This window comes from Quercus robur, chromosome 2 (genome assembly GCF_932294415.1).
Source record: "Quercus robur chromosome 2, dhQueRobu3.1, whole genome shotgun sequence".
Lineage (NCBI taxonomy): Eukaryota > Viridiplantae > Streptophyta > Magnoliopsida > Fagales > Fagaceae > Quercus > Quercus robur.
Genome location: NC_065535.1, coordinates 7,973,650 through 7,990,384, shown reverse-complemented (window position 1 = coordinate 7,990,384; position 16,735 = coordinate 7,973,650). Strand labels below are relative to the sequence as shown.

At 33.6% G+C, this 16,735-nt stretch overlaps 2 protein-coding genes, 1 long non-coding RNA gene and 2 other non-coding genes across 5 annotated transcripts; 1 reads left to right on the top strand and 4 right to left on the bottom strand.

The window, feature by feature from the left end:
* Window positions 1–1,475: 1,475 nt before the first annotated feature.
* Window positions 1,476–4,885, bottom strand: LOC126712157 (uncharacterized). The gene is made up of 2 exons (XR_007651061.1): window positions 4,789–4,885; window positions 1,476–2,346 (listed from the first exon to the last, which is right to left on the bottom strand). It is a non-coding gene; the product is annotated as an uncharacterized LOC126712157 (long non-coding RNA).
* LOC126716257 (small nucleolar RNA SNOR75) lies at window positions 4,454–4,538 on the bottom strand. Its single transcript, XR_007652067.1, has one exon. It is a non-coding gene; the product is annotated as a small nucleolar RNA SNOR75 (small nucleolar RNA).
* On the bottom strand, window positions 4,617–4,706 carry LOC126716258 (small nucleolar RNA SNOR75). The gene has a single exon (XR_007652068.1). It is a non-coding gene; the product is annotated as a small nucleolar RNA SNOR75 (small nucleolar RNA).
* Window positions 4,886–7,272: 2,387 nt separating the features above from the next.
* Window positions 7,273–8,757, top strand: LOC126712156 (pentatricopeptide repeat-containing protein At2g15690, mitochondrial-like). The gene has a single exon (XM_050411367.1). It carries the CDS (start codon window positions 7,273–7,275, stop codon window positions 8,599–8,601), a length of 1,329 nt encoding a protein of 442 aa, XP_050267324.1. The 3' UTR covers window positions 8,602–8,757.
* A 1,253-nt stretch (window positions 8,758–10,010) lies between these two features.
* On the bottom strand, window positions 10,011–13,079 carry LOC126712155 (uncharacterized). The gene is made up of 5 exons (XM_050411366.1): window positions 12,904–13,079; window positions 12,728–12,788; window positions 12,186–12,566; window positions 10,470–10,810; window positions 10,011–10,390 (listed from the first exon to the last, which is right to left on the bottom strand). The coding sequence occupies exons 1-5, from the start codon at window positions 12,982–12,984 to the stop codon at window positions 10,172–10,174; spliced, it is 1,083 nt and encodes a 360-aa protein (XP_050267323.1). The 5' UTR covers window positions 12,985–13,079; the 3' UTR covers window positions 10,011–10,171.
* Window positions 13,080–16,735: the final 3,656 nt, after the last annotated feature.

Genomic DNA, 16,735 nt, shown 5'->3' with positions numbered 1-16,735 from the left:
TCCCCAAATATCATTGTGAAGAGTCTGTTTAGGATCTATTTATTTTGCTAAAACTGAAATTTTTTTGCTGAAAATACTGTAGATAAAGATAAAATTTAGCTAAAATAGTATGATGGTGGGACCTATGAATAGTACTAAAAAGTGTAGTATGATTCATAAATAGTAGCAACACTAAACTGAATAGTAAAATAATCCGACTTTTTAAGCTAAGCCAAACGCACATGAAAAAAGAAAATAATAAACGATTTTATAGACTCTTTTACAAACTATCAATGTAGTGAGTAATTATTGATAAATAAAAATAATAATATTAATTGTGAGTTTAAATGAGAACAAACAAAAATTTACCACATCAATAATTTTTTATAATTTTTTACCATAACATTACTCGGATATATAATAAGGGTCTAGTTAATGTGTGCTCTGGAAAAGTTTTATTAGGAATTGAAAAAATTTGTTAAAACGTTTTCAATTCCTGATAAACTTTTTCCAAAATTGGTTTATTATTGTGTAAGGCACACATTAGTAAAATTCATATAATAAATATCTTACGGCTCACAAACATTTTGTGTAAACCAAAATAGTTTCTAGAGACTCCACGTTAATGTTATTCCTACCGAACCCTATATAAAGTTTGTCCCCTAATCGCTATTGTATACACATCCAGGATTTTGTTCCTTTGTGAGCCCAAGTTGGCGGGGAAATTTTGACGAAAGCAGCTGCTTTATAGACCCAGACACCCAGTAGCAAATGAAAGCCGACCGGGCCTAAATCGAAAATGGACTAATAGAGTATTTAACTTTTCCTAGATGCTCTGCTTGGTGCCTGCTATGAGCTTCAGTTTCCATATATAGGGCAAGGATTTGCTACAAAAGCTTCAGATAAGCACCTGTCTAAGCTTATATTTAAATAAAAATTTCCTTACCAAGATTAAATTTTTCACCAAATAGTCATTTGACATGTGCATTTTTCAAAAATTGCTGAAACTTAGTTCGTAGCAAATCTTTGCCCTATTTTTTTTATAGCATAATATCATGCATCAGGAAAATCATTAACACACACTTCTTTTAAGTCTTTTATTTTTTCCCAGTACGCAAGTAAAATAAAATTAGAGTGGAAAATTAAGAGTCCAATTTTGCACCTCCACTTGGAGACGAAGTAGTGATAAATCCTATACGGCTTCAGTTAAAAACACAAGTTACAAAACACAACAGGTTACTTTTAAGTTGTAAATTTTCCCACATGTACACTATCCATTAATAATCTATAGCGGCTTCACAAAAGCTACTTGCAAGTTGAAACATGGCTTGCTTGCATTAAATTAAATCAGCAAGCACCCAGCAATTCCTACAAATCCCTTTTAGAGCAGCATCATTTTTCAGCTTAATTTTCAGTACCATTGTTGCCAAGAAACATTTCATTCATAAGTTATTCAAAAATTAAAAGAGTCATTGCTTAAAAATGATATCAGCACATCACAAAAAACTCTTCCGGAATATAATAGCTAACTTAATTGGGAGTAATGTAATCATGAACAATGTTATGTAATCATGATACAGTATTACATGTTCTCAATCCCCATTTTTGGCACCTCGTATAAATGAAGAATAACACCACCACCCAACAACAACCAAGAGTTTCAAATATACATAAACCCATAGACCACCATAGACCATCAGCAGCCAGGAATTTCATTTGCAGATAGGCAGAAACCAGAGCACCAACATTGAATAAATATTGGATAAACAAAATGGTAACACTACATTCCCAGACAACTTAGTCCAACATCATTAGTACCTCAAAAGCAGGAGGTGCAAACCTCCAAAAACCCAAAGAATTTTCAGTTCAGCAGCTTCAACAAGAAAAGTGATCTAGCAGCTCAGCCACAAATGTAGACCATTTACCATAAGTGCCTTAGTGTGAAAGGCACGCTACTAGACTCCATATATAAAAATATAAAGGCACCGTAAGTTCCATACCATAATGCTGGAGGTTCAACAAAATAAACTTTTTTCTTGCATTTCAAATGAAATTTACAATAAAAGTGACATCCCACTATCACATATGTTTGCTTTGTATTGATAAAACCAAAAGAAAACACGAAGAGGCATAGAAAACAAAAGAGATATAAAATTTTAATGACGAAGAGTGTCTAAATGAATAGGAATCATTACTGGCTGGTTGGAAACATGGTACCAGCCTCAAAATCAACATTGGCCATAGTGACAAGCCCTTCAACAGAAATTCAGGGTTATGAGCCCAATTTCATTGAAGATAGACTTGAGGCAAACACTAAGGCCATCCAATTGGTCACCAATTAGTGCACTGCATCTTAGGTTCCCTGGCCTAGAAAATTGGAGGGGGGAATGAATCATAAGTTCATGAACCCATACATAGAAAATTCCACACAGCCATTTCCACTTAAACTCTAATAGTTTTTACAAAGCAAAATTAATAGACAGAAAACACAGAAAAATGTGAAAATGAAAGCTCCAAAAGGATATGCAAAATACAAGAATTGAGATGTGGCTCAAAAGTACTTGAGAAAAAATCATAGGTAATGCCTCAGTAAATAAAAGGCCTTAGAATCATCATTGCCACATTTTCTCAAATTGTATCCACAAACCAGCATATCTCAATGAATAAAGTCACAATTTAGGAAAATAGGAATCTGTTAAAACAAGGCCATGTCTGGAAACCCCTCCCCACATAATAAAAATAAGAAGAAAAAAAAAAGGGCGGGGCCGGGGGGGGGTGGGGGGGGGGGGGGGGGGGGAGCCACAATGAACCAAAGTAATAACAGCATTGTATGATGATGAAGTTTTCTGCTGAAATGAAAGATGGTGAACAACAGACAGTTATGACACAAGGTTGTAAGAAGGCCTTTGCCTTTGAATAAATGAGATCATCCAGGGCTCTGCCCAATGCTTTTGCAGAATGCTCCATATTTGAAATCAAATCTGAGATAATTAGAGCGGGGTGGGGGGGGGGACTGGAAACGGAAAAGAACTACAGTAAATGATAAAGGTTGTCAATAGGGCCACATCCAATTTTGAGTGCACTTCTCAAATACAAACCAAAATGAGTATACAGCCTGATAGGGAGATCATATATGCAGATCAGAAGTTTGTTTCCATGAAAGGTTAGTTATATATTAAGTGCTTCACCATAAACATATTTGATTTAGCTTGCTTCAACTTGAAGTTCATGTTGAACTCATGATATACTATAGTTTATACTTTATAGTAACCTCCTTGGGTTGTCATTATAGAGTGATGAAAATTATAGCCAGACTGTCTTTTTAGGTATTTGATGTATTCCTCTAGGGTCAGATACTTGAAAATCATGATCTGATCCCTACCTATTAACCTTTATGGCCTGTTTGGATGGAAGGGGGAAGGGGGAAGGAGGAAGAGTGAAGGGGAATAGAATAGAGTTGACTAAAAATAAGCTAATTTTGTGCTAAATCTACTCTATTCTATACTTCTCTACTACCCCTCTCTCTCCCTCAATCCAAATGGACCATTAGTCAGCTCCTCTCAACCACATCAAAAGGTTTATTTCACAGCCCAAGTACAGCATAGGACCCTAAACACCTAATCTTATGGGGATTCATATCAAACCTGTTAATTTCTCCAAAACAAGACTTAGGATAATTGGTCTGCGTCTGAAACTTTTAATTCCATATTTTTATTTGAGATTTTACCTTGGAGTTGATTATTAAAAATTTAACATAAGCATAGTACCCTAAACACCTAATCTTATAGGGATTCATATCAAACCTGTTAATTTCGACTAAACAAAACTTAGGATAATTGTCTGTGTCTGAAAATTTTAATTCCAGATTTTTAAGTGAGATTTTACCTTGGAGTTGATGATTAAAAATTTAACATACTGATATCCCTTTCTTGGGTAAAACCTATATTACAAAATTTGTGAGAAACTTTGAACTTGGAATTTTTACGCATCCAATATTACTCTTCGCACTGTCACCACCGTTGTTCCCTTTTATTCCCTTTACATGCCTAACTGATAAGGTCTTTAAAATCACCAAACACCAACGCCTCAAAATCTATGTTGTAGAGTTATTATTATAAGATTTGTCACTAATATCAACACAGCTGATCACGTTGTAACAATCTTCAGTGTCCAATATATCAGTGATCAAATCAGCATTGTTCATGAGTCCAAAACAAAACACATCTCCGTCCCACACATTGAGCAACAGTTCATATTCAAGATTGCAATTAGAATATATCACAGTATTTCCCAGTTTCATACACATTACTTCGATCTAAAAAATGGGATAGTTTTGTACATTAAAAATGTGAACTTTAAAATGATTTTTGGCTGAGCCTAATGTGAAACATAAATGAAACAGAGCTCAGAATACAGAACAAAACAGAGGCAAAATCCAAAACCAAAAAGCCAAACAGAAAACAAAAGAGAGGGTTTCTCTCAGACAAATGCCTCGTTTTGTCATCAAGGTGAATGGATAAAGAGATCAGACTCGTCATCAATTTTCATCATCACAGAGAAATCCCCCAAAAATTTCATACATAAATATAAAATTTTAAAAACATTACATACATAAGAACCAAAAGGGTGTATTGGGTTTCTCTCAGACAAATGCCTCGTTTTGTCGTCAAGGTGAATGGATAAACATCGGACTCGTCATCTTTGATCAATGTTCATCATCATAGAGAAACCCAATTCACATGTACAACATATGATTCATAGAAAAACCCGTTATTACAACGAATTCTAAACCTGAATCTTAAAACTTACCTAGGAACTGCGCGGAGTGAGGAGTGAGGATTGTGAATCTGTGCAGGACGGGACGGCTTCACTCCTTTGCGTTCTTCTTTATTTATAGGAAAGAGAAGCACTAGAATACCCCACATTAGGGTTTAGGCATTGTTTTCTTATTTACATTTTAATCCTTATATTTTAAAAGTGTTTCAAATTAAACCCCCTCAAACTTAGAGATATTACGAATTAAACATTATAGTTTCGGTTTTTTTTTTTTTTTTTTTTTTTTTTTTTAAGAAAACTAACAAAAATTTTAATGTTTAATTTGTTGTAGTATCAATTCTCAAACTTCAAGGCTTGATTTTGAACATTTGAAATTAAAACAACCCTTAAAGTATTAGATTTAAATTATAATTTGCCTTTTTCCCTCAATTTATGGGATTTACGATAGGAACATAAAATTTTGTTGAAATCACATGGTTTTTTTTAAACACATTTGTCTCCCTAATCTTTAAATTGAACCCTCAAAATTTTAGTCAATTGTCATTTTGTTATTAAAATTTTAATTTGCATTTTTGTTGTTAATGAAATATTTGGTTCATTAGACCTTTGCATCATCTCGCTCAAAACCATCTAACCTTCTCCATCATGCACTAGCTCACATGAATATGATATAGATTTCCATGTGAGTCTGGCAAGTTTAACTATTAAAGAAAAAGCTAGGTTGGATAGCAGGTTGAAATTTTATATTAACCCAGAGATTTAATTTATTACACCTCTTAAACCATAAGGTTAGAAAGCATTTTTAAAAAAAACAAAAAGTTATTTTTTGATAAATCCATATTACTTATTGGCAAGTAGTAAAAGCAAAAGAGTACTTGAGAACAAGTATGAATTTTTATAAGAACAAAGTTTCTCTCCAAACTAGTTTGGAGAGAAACGTTTCAAACATCTCATATATCTCTTTTTTTTTGTGTGAATTTTGAAAATCTAACTGTTGAATTTCATGTTCCTTATGTTCTTAACATGCATATCAAATTTCGTTCAAATTAGATATTATTTACTATTCAATCAATAAACTTATTTTTTATACACAACTTTAGATCATAAAAATTTGAAATTTTAACATTTGTTTGATGAGATAGCAATTGATCTTTGATCTTCTTGAAATTTTACATGCATGAAGAATATAATAAGAACATGCAATGTAATGGTTAGATTTTCAAAATTTACACTCAATATAGAGATATATGAGGAGTTTGTAGAGTTTCTTTCCAAACTAGTTTGGAAAGAAACTTTATTCTTTTTATAATAAGACGTGCTTAGTGGTTCTTAAGGCCTTATAATATCCATGAGATCATGGATTCGAAACCTCTTGCTAACATCTTAAAGCCAGCACATGTGATTCTTCTATGTAATAACCTTAGAGTATGTGAAATAAGAGACTACATACACCTCAAAGAATAGTTAGATACTCGAAGCGTTCTAAATACTCTCGTTTATTAAATAAATAATAATAAGATGTGCTTCCATAATAACAGGAAAATTCACAAGCTGTGATGTGTTCCTTATCAAATTAGGGGGAAAAATAAAAACAAAAACTTATATGGAAGTTGCCTTTCATAGAACAATTATCCATTCTTTTCACAGTTCATTGGTTTTATTTCTGTGTCCCTCTGCTTCTTCATTCCGTTCCAATTGAACAGTTGATCACTCCTCGCTATCCTCTACTAATTGATCCCAATTACGCTTTTCATAACTACATTACATACTTTGGTTTCTTCAAAAATCAGAGAAAAAACAACAAGAAGCTGTGAGTCTCTCAGCGACTTAGGGGTTGTTTGGCCCAGGAAATTTCATCACTCAATTTCCATCACTTATCACTCAATTTCCATCACTCATCACTCAATTTTTCACACCCGTTTGGCATCATCACCCAATTTCCATCACTCAATATTTTTCACACTATTTGTGGGCCCATACCTGTCAGTCGATGCAGCTTTTTTTTTTTTTTTTTTGGTTTTTGTTTTCAGTACCCAAATTCACCGAAGCTAAAAAAAAAAAAAAAAAAAAAAAAAAAAAAAACCAGAACAGATCGAACCAATGAAGAAGAAGAAAAAAAAAAAAAAGAACCGAACAGCCAACCCAAAAAAGAAAAGAAAAAAAGTTAAAAGGTGATCAAAAGTTACAACTGTGAGTCCCCTATATGTATTTAATTACAATATTGTCATTGAGTTATGAATTATGGAAACTGAAAACAGCCAAAATGTGTTTTCAGTTTTCATAACTCATAACTCAAAAATCAGAGAATTGAGTGATGAACACAGAGTTATGGAAACAGAGTTATCGTTTGCCAAACAACCTTTTTGCTATAGATCCCACCATTTTTAAGTTATGAGTTACGGAAACTGAGAATTGAGTTACGGAAATTGCCAATCCAGACGCACCTTAACTATCATACAACCTTGCCAAAATTGAGAGCGTGAGTTTCTCTGTCCGACATTTTCCCAAACACCATATATGGCTAAAGGGATTGCTAATTTTATCAGCTTCTGCTCAATCCCAGGAGTTAGAAATTCTACCACGCTTGCACCTGAGAAACCATGCTTCATTCTTTCTCAAAGCTCATTTCATGAGCTAGTGGGTGGGTGTGTTGGCTACGTGAATTACAAGTCTATCAATGCTTTAAAAGTTACTAGGAGGGGCTTCCATACCAAACAGAGGAAATATTCAATGCCTGTTTCAAAATTCTCTCAGCATAAAGCTGTTAGCTTTCAAGTAGGGAATCAAGCGAGTTTGGATTTCCAGCGTTTTTGCAGAGAAGGAAAAGTGGAAGCAGCCCTTGATGCTATGAATGAAATGGAGAAGAATGGAGTTTTTGTGGGCTCACTAGACCTTATTGAATTGCTGCAAATTTGTGAGGATATGAAGTTGTTGGAAACTGGAAAAAGGGTCTTTGAGTACACAATGAGGTCTCCATCAAAACCCCATATTGCTGTTTTTAATAAATTTGTAGAGATGTTCTGTAAATTAGGTGATACAAGCTGTGCGAAAAGGGTGTTTGAGGAAATGCCGAAAAGAAACTTGGATTCTTGGAATAAGATGCTAGTGGGTCTGGCAGAAAATGGGGAAGGAGCAGAAGCTCTTAGGATATTTTCAATGATGAAGAAAGATGGAGTGAGGCCTGATGAATTTACTTTTGTTGGTGTTATTATGGCATGTCGATGCGTAGGGGCAGTGGAGGATGGGCAAGAACACTTTGTATCAATGAGCAGGGACTATGGAATTACTCCATCAATGGAGCATTATGTGGCTATTGTTGATCTTCTAGGAAAGTCAAAGAAGATAACTGAGGCAAAGGAGTTAATTGCAAATATGCCAATTGAACCAAGTTCCCGTGTTTGGGAGACATTGGAGAAGTACTCTAAAGCTGGACCTTCTGGTTTGAAACTTAGTAATAAAAAAAAAGTAATGGACATGCTGGTTTCAAATCAAAAGAAAGCAAGTCCAGAGAAGAGCAAGGCATTTAAAAAACTGAGGTCTTTAAGTAAGGAGGTGAAGGAAGCAGGCTATGTGCCTGAGTCTAGACATGTATTACATGATCTTGACCATGAAGCAAAAGAGAAGACATTGTTATATCACAGTGAAAGGCTAGCCGTTGCTTTTGGGCTTATCAATACACCTCCTGGGACCACACTGAGGATCATGAAAAACCTCAGGATTTGTGTTGATTGTCACAATTTCATTAAAATCCTATCAAGTATTGAGAAGCGAGAGATTATCGTTAGAGACATTAAAAGGTTTCATCATTTCAAGGATGGAAAATGTTCCTGTAGGGATTATTGGTAATTAAGAACTGGGTTTTTTTAGAATCAATAGACTTCCTTAGGCTTGGTTGCTGTAGAGTTTGTTGAGTTCCTTCTTAATGCGTGAAGTTTGGTTATATATGTCATTTGATGACATAGTTGGCCTTCAGAAATAAAATCATGTTGTTCAACAGTCCAAGGGCATTCTCTGCAGAAATGCACTTTTAAAGTAATATAGGTTTTTTTTTTTTTTTTTTTAATCTGAAATGATGAAGTTGCACACATTGTATGTTTAGATGGTATTGGCAATGTTCTTACTTTTAAAAAGAGAAAAACAAGTATACATTTATTGTGATGTGTACATGTGAAAGAAATACAGATAATTTTATAACAATCCAGTATGTGTTTTACAAGTGAATCTTGCACTATATTGCATGAAAAATGTAGAAACCAGGTGTTGGGGAATAACCACAAGTGCACACCCACAGGAACATGAACGCATACACACCAAATTTCACTATTAAATTAATATTTTAAAAATTCTACCGTTGAATTATACATTTTCATTTTTCTGAACATGTACATCAATTTTTCTGTTAATAAGATATTTATTATTTGATCCATAGATTCGTGTTTTATGTATAAAACATAAAAATTTTGGAATTTAAATATTTTGTAAAGTAAATAGCTATTGATCTCTTATGATCTTGAAAATTTTGCAAAAATAAAAAATATAAGAAGAAAATAAAATCCAAAGATGGATATGCATATATTCAATAAAAAAAAAATCATTAAGCAATTTAACTTTTGTAATATTTCATCCGGTGCAACTTTAATAATGTAATTGTTAACGATAAGTCCATTGACACCATATCTTTCACATTTTCCACCCCACATGTTTTTTGGTGGATGCGCATGAGTCATGTGAAGGGGTGTGAAAAAGTTAGTGCCTGTAGCACCACTCAATGGTTTATTCTATACTTTAAATTGGGTTTAACGAATAAAACCTTTCTTTACGTTTACCAATTTTGCAAATATTCTTCAAAAGCTCGAGTGTTTGAGTTTTGAATTTCCCTTCATTCAGAAGTGTTAGAAAATATTTGCATCAAGGGTACATGCTTCATCATACAAACAAAATCAACAGCCTTGTTAAATCTAGACAAGGTTGGCATATACTTTTATTTTTTATTTTAAACTTCGATAGTTGGGAGATGAGAGATTTGAAACCTGGATATTTCCAATGGAAATGTTAGATGATATTAGTTGAACTACAAGACTCTTGATAAAACTGGAATATACTAAAAAAGAAAAATTGCTAGTAGTGTTGTTTCTATTTCATTAACTCATTCCCCCTTTTACAACACCCCACTGACCCCACCTTCCCTCCCCCCCCCCCCCCCCCCCCCCAGGGGCGGCCGCCCCTCCCAAAAAAATTAAACCCCGCATCAACCCTACAATACAAAGCCACCAGTTTAGATTCTACAACATGACTAACGAAGTAAGGATACAAAGTTTGAGATTGTACAGAACTTGAACATGAGCACAAAAATATATATATAATTAAATAAAATAAAAAGAAGAAGTAAAAAGAAATACAGCATCCCATGCAAACATCAGTACTTCTCTGCTACGGGTCTAGAAGGAAAAAGCCTTAAAAGAAATGTCATCAACGACCACAGGCAGACCACACCGAGAACTTGGAAAGTCACTATCATGGCAAAGAGGGCACCACTTCTTTCCAGCAATTCTGGAGAAGCAGGAAGGTCCTTCAATGTGAACATCAACCTCTCAATGAAATGAGAAGCTTTTGTCAGCTGATAAAGTCTATAGACCTGCCAAATTAATTTAAATTCATCAAAACCCTGATTTGGGCTACATAAAGAAGCATTTGAATCAACAGAAGTCATATACCTCGAAAATAATAGGAACTAGGGGCCAAGAAGATGATCCTCGCTTCTCAAGACTCTTCTCAAATGCAAATTGAGCAACACAACCCATTAGAAAAGGAAACACTGCAACCAGGCCTGGCAGGCCAATCATTGGCCAGGTTACATACACAGCAAAGAGAGGGGCAATGACTTTGAAGCCCATTGTGAAGAAAGCGCATGTTAAATATCCTCTGAGACCTGTGATGAGACCCCACCTTTTTGGGCTAAATTGCAGATATGGCCTTTGAACACGGTCAGTGACAAGCAGGAATATTGCAAGACCAACGTAAAACAGGACCTCAAAAAATAAAGAAGTCACAATTTCTGCATAACAATTGACATGGAAATGATTAGTGGGGAAAAAAAAAGACTACATTAACACAATGTTGAAAAAATGGAAAACATCAGTTTTGAGCATGAAAAAGAAGCTCATTTTCACCAAAAGATCAAACTAAGGTTCAAAACAATGAAACAAGGGAAGACTTTGATTGACAGAATTGACAAACAATGGAATTTGTTCTTGAAAAAGTGTTCTATGCACACAGATCCCAACAAACTATTTCACAAGGCAGCTACTCATGCTTATTGCAGACAAACTGTATAACTACACATCAACAAGGAAGAAAGTGAAATCAATAACATGACTTGTGAGAGCTGCAGGGTCTTCTAAATTCTACAAGTGAGATTGAAAAACATTATAAATTGGATTCCTCACTTTCATGGCATAACATTAGTAACTAATACCAAAATATGTTTTCAAAATTTAAATCCTAGACTCATGATATACAAAATTATGTAGCAATGGACGCTGCAACATCAGCAGCACTCAAAGCCTCCTTAGGTTCTAAGATTAAGCACCATCTTTAAGAAGATGAAGATGCTTTAGGCAAAAAGGAACAAACAAAATCTTCCATATTTTTTTCAGTTATTGTTTATTGGGAGGTAAATTTAAAAGAGGAAACAGGGGAGTAGGGAATTGATAAGTTCTTTACACCAAGCCCAGCACCCAAATATCACCAACTCCTAGTGCATTACAGTCAATTATCGCTTAACCAGGCAAAAGGGAAAGCTGTCTTGCTAGAGGCACCTGTTCACAGCCTGACAATTTCATTTATCTGATTATTCATTTTCAAAACACAGTCCCTAACATGCTTAAAACCAATTCTCACCACTGCATAACTAAAATTTTTACAAGAAATTCATAAATACATAAAAGAGACTCACTACTAAAAAAAAGGAGCCTTTGTACTCTAAGGATGAAAACACTTAATCAACAAATCTAATCCCTGATATGCACTAGCAATCATACTTAACCCATGTCTAAAAGATATTTTAGATAAAAGGCAACCATGTCTTATCAAACTTATCAACTAAGCACCTCAAATGATGTCCACAAGGCCTTCTCTTTGCCGCCATATACACTCATCTGTTAGCATCTCCTTGTTCGAAAAGTATTTAAACAGGTATTTGCATTTCTATTGAATGGAAAACACAATTAGATAGTTCAAGACCAGCCACTCATTACATATCACCAGACAATAAAGTAGAAAACCAAGTCACACATTGTCACAATTGACCCTTGCCTACAATTCATCATTAAAACGTGAAACATAGAACATAATATAATCTGTTTTAAGCAGTATAAAGCTATAAAAAATTAGCTCATAAAGGAGAACAAAGATTGCAGAAGTACAAATACCTACGAGAAGCATGTCCTCCAGGAAAGCTTCAATTGCGTTAGCAAAGAAGAACTGCGGAAGAATCAAAGATGATATCAGCGCAATAGGGGCTAAAAGCCAAAGAAATGATCCCTTCTCTTCATTAAAAGGGGCTGACTGCAATTTCCCTTCCTCTACCAGCTGGTGGCTCAACCCAGAAAATGAAATCGAACCCGATTTTCCACGAAACGGCTCTACCCCATTAAATGAAGTAACAGGCACACCAGAATCAGAATTCTCCCCTCCCAAAACCCCCAACTGAGCATCTGGGTTAGAGTTAGCAGCACATACAATGGTTCCTTTTTTTGAGTTCAGCACTAAAGAGTCCTTAAACACCCTCTTCAAACCAAGCCTCAAATATGCTGGGACCAAACAACCCATTCAATAAAAACACTATCAGAGCATTATTGCATTTCAAGATACCAAAAACACTTTCAAATATCAAAGCACAAACAGAGCTTATTTCCGAAAACCCAAAATGGCAGGTAAACATATACTCTACTATATTAAAAGAAAAACTTACATTTTGAGGCGACCCCAAGTCGAAATTTTTGATTCCTCAATCCAAACTGACTTGTAGAAACCTTAAGAATAGCAAATAATAATGAAATGGAATAAATTCGAGAGTAGAGAGTGTGAGAGAGAGTAAATTTGAAATGAAAAGTTGGGAGTTTGAGGAAAGAAACAGTAGGTACTTACAAATTGATGAGAGACCGAACGATGAGTTGGTAACCCCATCTTTGGGGAGGGAAGCCCATGACAAACCGATTGCAGTTCCATTTTTTTTTTTTTTTTGGTTTGTTTGGGTGGGGTTTAGGGTTTTAGCAGAGTGTGACCAGTTTTATCTGATTTTTTCAAGTTAAATGGCTTCACCCTTTTGTAAATATGACTTGGAGTATGAATTATGAAGGGTTTTTATTTATGTATTTATTTATTTTTTAAAAGAGAAATAGTTATTTTTTATCCTACTAGTATTAAATTTTAAAATTGAATGGAAAAAATAGGATAGAGAAACTGAGCTATTTATACCAGGAGGAAAATAGTTCTTTGCTGTAATTCCCCTTTATAGGAAAATTTGGTTGTTTGCGTAAAAAAAAAAAAAAATCATAAGGTAAATTTAATGTTAAATTAATTTTCCTAAAAAAAATAATGTCAAATGATTTAAAATCAATTATCATTTTTTTATTTTATTTTATTTTATTTTATTTTTGTAATGGAAGAAGATAATAACGTTCCATTTTTGAGCTCATGTTCCAATCCAAGGCAACCCCCCTCACCCTCTTCATTTTTTACGGCCGACCTTTTAAAACTTCTTATAAAAAAACACAATAATTTATAGGAGAAATGACAGAATTTCCCTAGAGTTTGTTTTAATAACAATAATAATATTATAAGTAACATTTAATATTATTCTATTTAAAAATACAAATAAATTAACTGGAACCCACTTTTTTTATAAGCTCTGTTTCTGATTTTGAAAAATAAAAAAAGAGAGAGACAAAGTTTAATAAATTAATTAGATACTGACAATAAATCAAGTAATTATCTTCATTGTTCTCACAAAACCTGCTTTAGGCCCACTTATATAATGGATAGATTATTCCTTATCCAAATGGTACCAAGTGTGACACCGTACAAAAACTTAACTAATTAAAAATAAAACTTAGACATTTTGGTAAGACAACGACTGGTATCGAATCTTGACAAGAATCTCACGTAGAAGGTAACTATATCACGGTTAAACTGATGAATAGATTACATACTTTCAGTAAAAAGCTAGTTAAGTTATTTTCAAATGAATACGGTGATCAACCTAATGGCTTACGTTCATGGTTCACAGGTAACAGAGTCTATAGACCTGTCAAATTAATTCAAATCCATCAACAAAATCATGATTTTGGCTTTAAATAAGTAACATTTGAATAATTACAAGCCCATGTACCTCGAAGATTATATAGGAACCAAGGGCCAACAAGATGATCCACGTTTGTAAAGTATGCTTTCAAATGCAAGTTGGGCAACACAATCAATCACAAAAGGAACCACATCGACCAGGATTGATAAGTCAAGCAATGGTGGCCCAAATAAGTACACAGCAAAAAGGACAATAATCTTGAGGCTCATTGTGAGAAAAGCATGTACCATTTACCCTTTGAGAGTTTGAGGCCTGTGATGAGATCCCACCTACGTACGAGGGCTTAAGTTGCAGATAAGGCCTTTGAACTCGTTCGGTTTACAAATAGGAATGTTGCAAGTCCAATGTAAAATAGGGCCTCAAAAGATAATGAAGTCACAATATCTGCACGATAATTGGGTTCAAAAATATTAGTGAAACTTTTCACCAATCTTTAAAAGAACAAAGAACAAAAAACAAAAAAAAGACATGTCCATGTGCATATCTAACCAATAAAGCCATAAGGGATATGAAAGAAATCATGTGATTAGTACTGTACATTGTAACCATCCCCAACAAAAATACGTAACTGGTTGAGAATATTTTTTGTTTGTAACATAAATAAGATATACTATAAACAAAGCACAAACCACCAATATAGTGCATAAAAAAAGGGCATGCGATAATGATGGCTTTCAGGAAAACATCAAACTCGATCTGATTGGTCCAAAAAATTAAGACTCTGGAAGGCCTTCGAGAAGTGTTGTACAACTGAAAGTGTTAATTCATCCAACAATGACAAAGCACACAGAAAACTTTCACGATTTAGTTGAGAGAGAACGAACAAAATTGTATAAAAAATCAATTAACAAGGGCATGCATCATATTAATAATTTAATACAATCAAGTTATGGTAATATCATGTTTGATACACTTGTTAATTGATCTATTTCATGGTCGTGATTAGTATTACAAATTTAAAAGTTTTTTGTGTCACATTATTTAATATACTATTTATAATGTTATATAAAGTAAGTAAAATTTTAATAAATAACTATTATCAAGAGCAGACGCTATAAGTTAAAATTCTATTAAAAATAAAAAGTAAAACGTTAACAATAATAAAATGTACACACTAGAGGGATCCTATTCCACATGTAGAGTTAGAGTCCATTTGGATACCGCTTATTTTGCTGAAAACTGAAAACACTGTAACAAAATAATTTTTAAATATGTGAATAGTATTGTGAGATCCATTTTTAATGAAAGTTTTGTTGAAAAAAAAAGTTTATGGGTCCCGTGAATAGTGCATAGGACCTACTGAACAGTGCATAATCACGTGAAAACTGACTTCTAAAAAAAAAAGCCTAAACGCCAAACGCTGGGGACCAGAAACGCAATCCAAACAGGTACTAAACCTTTAGTTCAATATAAGTATTTGCCATTCAATAATACAAAAAGTGTTTGAAGTTACAATAAAAATGGCAGAGCATTATTGCATTTCAATTAAAATGGAGCAGAAAGGACATGCAAAGGCAAAATTGATCTTTCAAGAGTAGACACTATAAGTTAAAATTCTATTAAAAAAAAAAAAGTAAAATTTTAACAATAATAAAATGTACACACTAGAGGGATCCTATTCCACATGTAGAGTTAGAGTCTATTTGGATACCGTTTATTTTGCTGAAAACTGAAAACACTATGACAAAATAATTTTTAAATGTGTGAATAATGCTGTGGGATCCATTTTTAATGAAAGTTTTGTTAAAAAAAAAAATAGTTTATGGGTCCCGTGAATAGTGCATGAGACTCACTGAACAGTGCATAATCACGTGAAAACTGACTTCTCAAAAAAAAAAAAAAAGTTAAAACGCCAAACACTGGGGACCAGAAACGCAATCCAAACAGGTACTAAACCTTTAGTTCAATATAAATACTTGCCATTCAATAATACAAAAAGTGTTTAAAGTTGCAATAAAAATGGCAGAGCATTATTGCATTTCAATTATAATGGAGCAGAAAGGACATGCAAGGGCAAAATTGATCTTTTAAAAGACACTATAAGTTAAAATTCTATTAAAAATAAAAAGTAAAACGTTAACAATAATAAAATGTACACACTAGAGGGATCCTATTCCACATGTAGAGTTAGAGTCCATTTAGATACCGCTTATTTTGCTGAAAACTGAAAACATTGTAACAAAATAATTTTTAAATATGTGAATAGTGCTGTGTGACCTATTTTTAATGAAAGTTTTGTTAAAAAAAGAAGTTTATGAGTCCCATGAATAGTGCATGGGACTCATTGAACAGTGCATAATCATGTGAAAATTGACTTCTCAAAAAAAAAAAAAAAACCAAAACGGCAAACGTTAGGGACCAGAAACGCAATCCAAACAGGTACTAAACCTTTAGTTCAATATAAGTACTTGCCATTCAATAATACAAAAAGTGTTTGAACTTACAATAAAAATGACAAAGCATTATTGCATTTCAATTATAATGGAGCAGAAAGGACATGCAAGGGCAAAATTGATCTTTCAAAGTGTTCAATTGAATAGCTTAAATTTATTGGCTTGAGAAATTAGTTGAATAAAGATACAAATTGTGAATTACTGATGTGGGGGACAAAAAGGG

Bases quoted from the DNA above. Each gene is read 5' to 3' on its own strand.
- LOC126712155 (XM_050411366.1), bottom strand. From the start codon at position 12,984: ATGGAACTGCAATCGGTTTGTCATGGGCTTCCCTCCCCAAAGATGGGG. The intron at 12,567-12,727 runs GTAAGTTTTTCT...GTTTGGTCCCAG, and splicing joins ACTTGGGGTCGCCTCAAAAT to CATATTTGAGGCTTGGTTTG. The intron at 10,391-10,469 runs GTATATGACTTC...TTAATTTGGCAG, and splicing joins TAGTTCCTATTATTTTCGAG to GTCTATAGACTTTATCAGCT.
- LOC126712156 (XM_050411367.1), top strand. From the start codon at position 7,273: ATGGCTAAAGGGATTGCTAATTTTATCAGCTTCTGCTCAATCCCAGGA.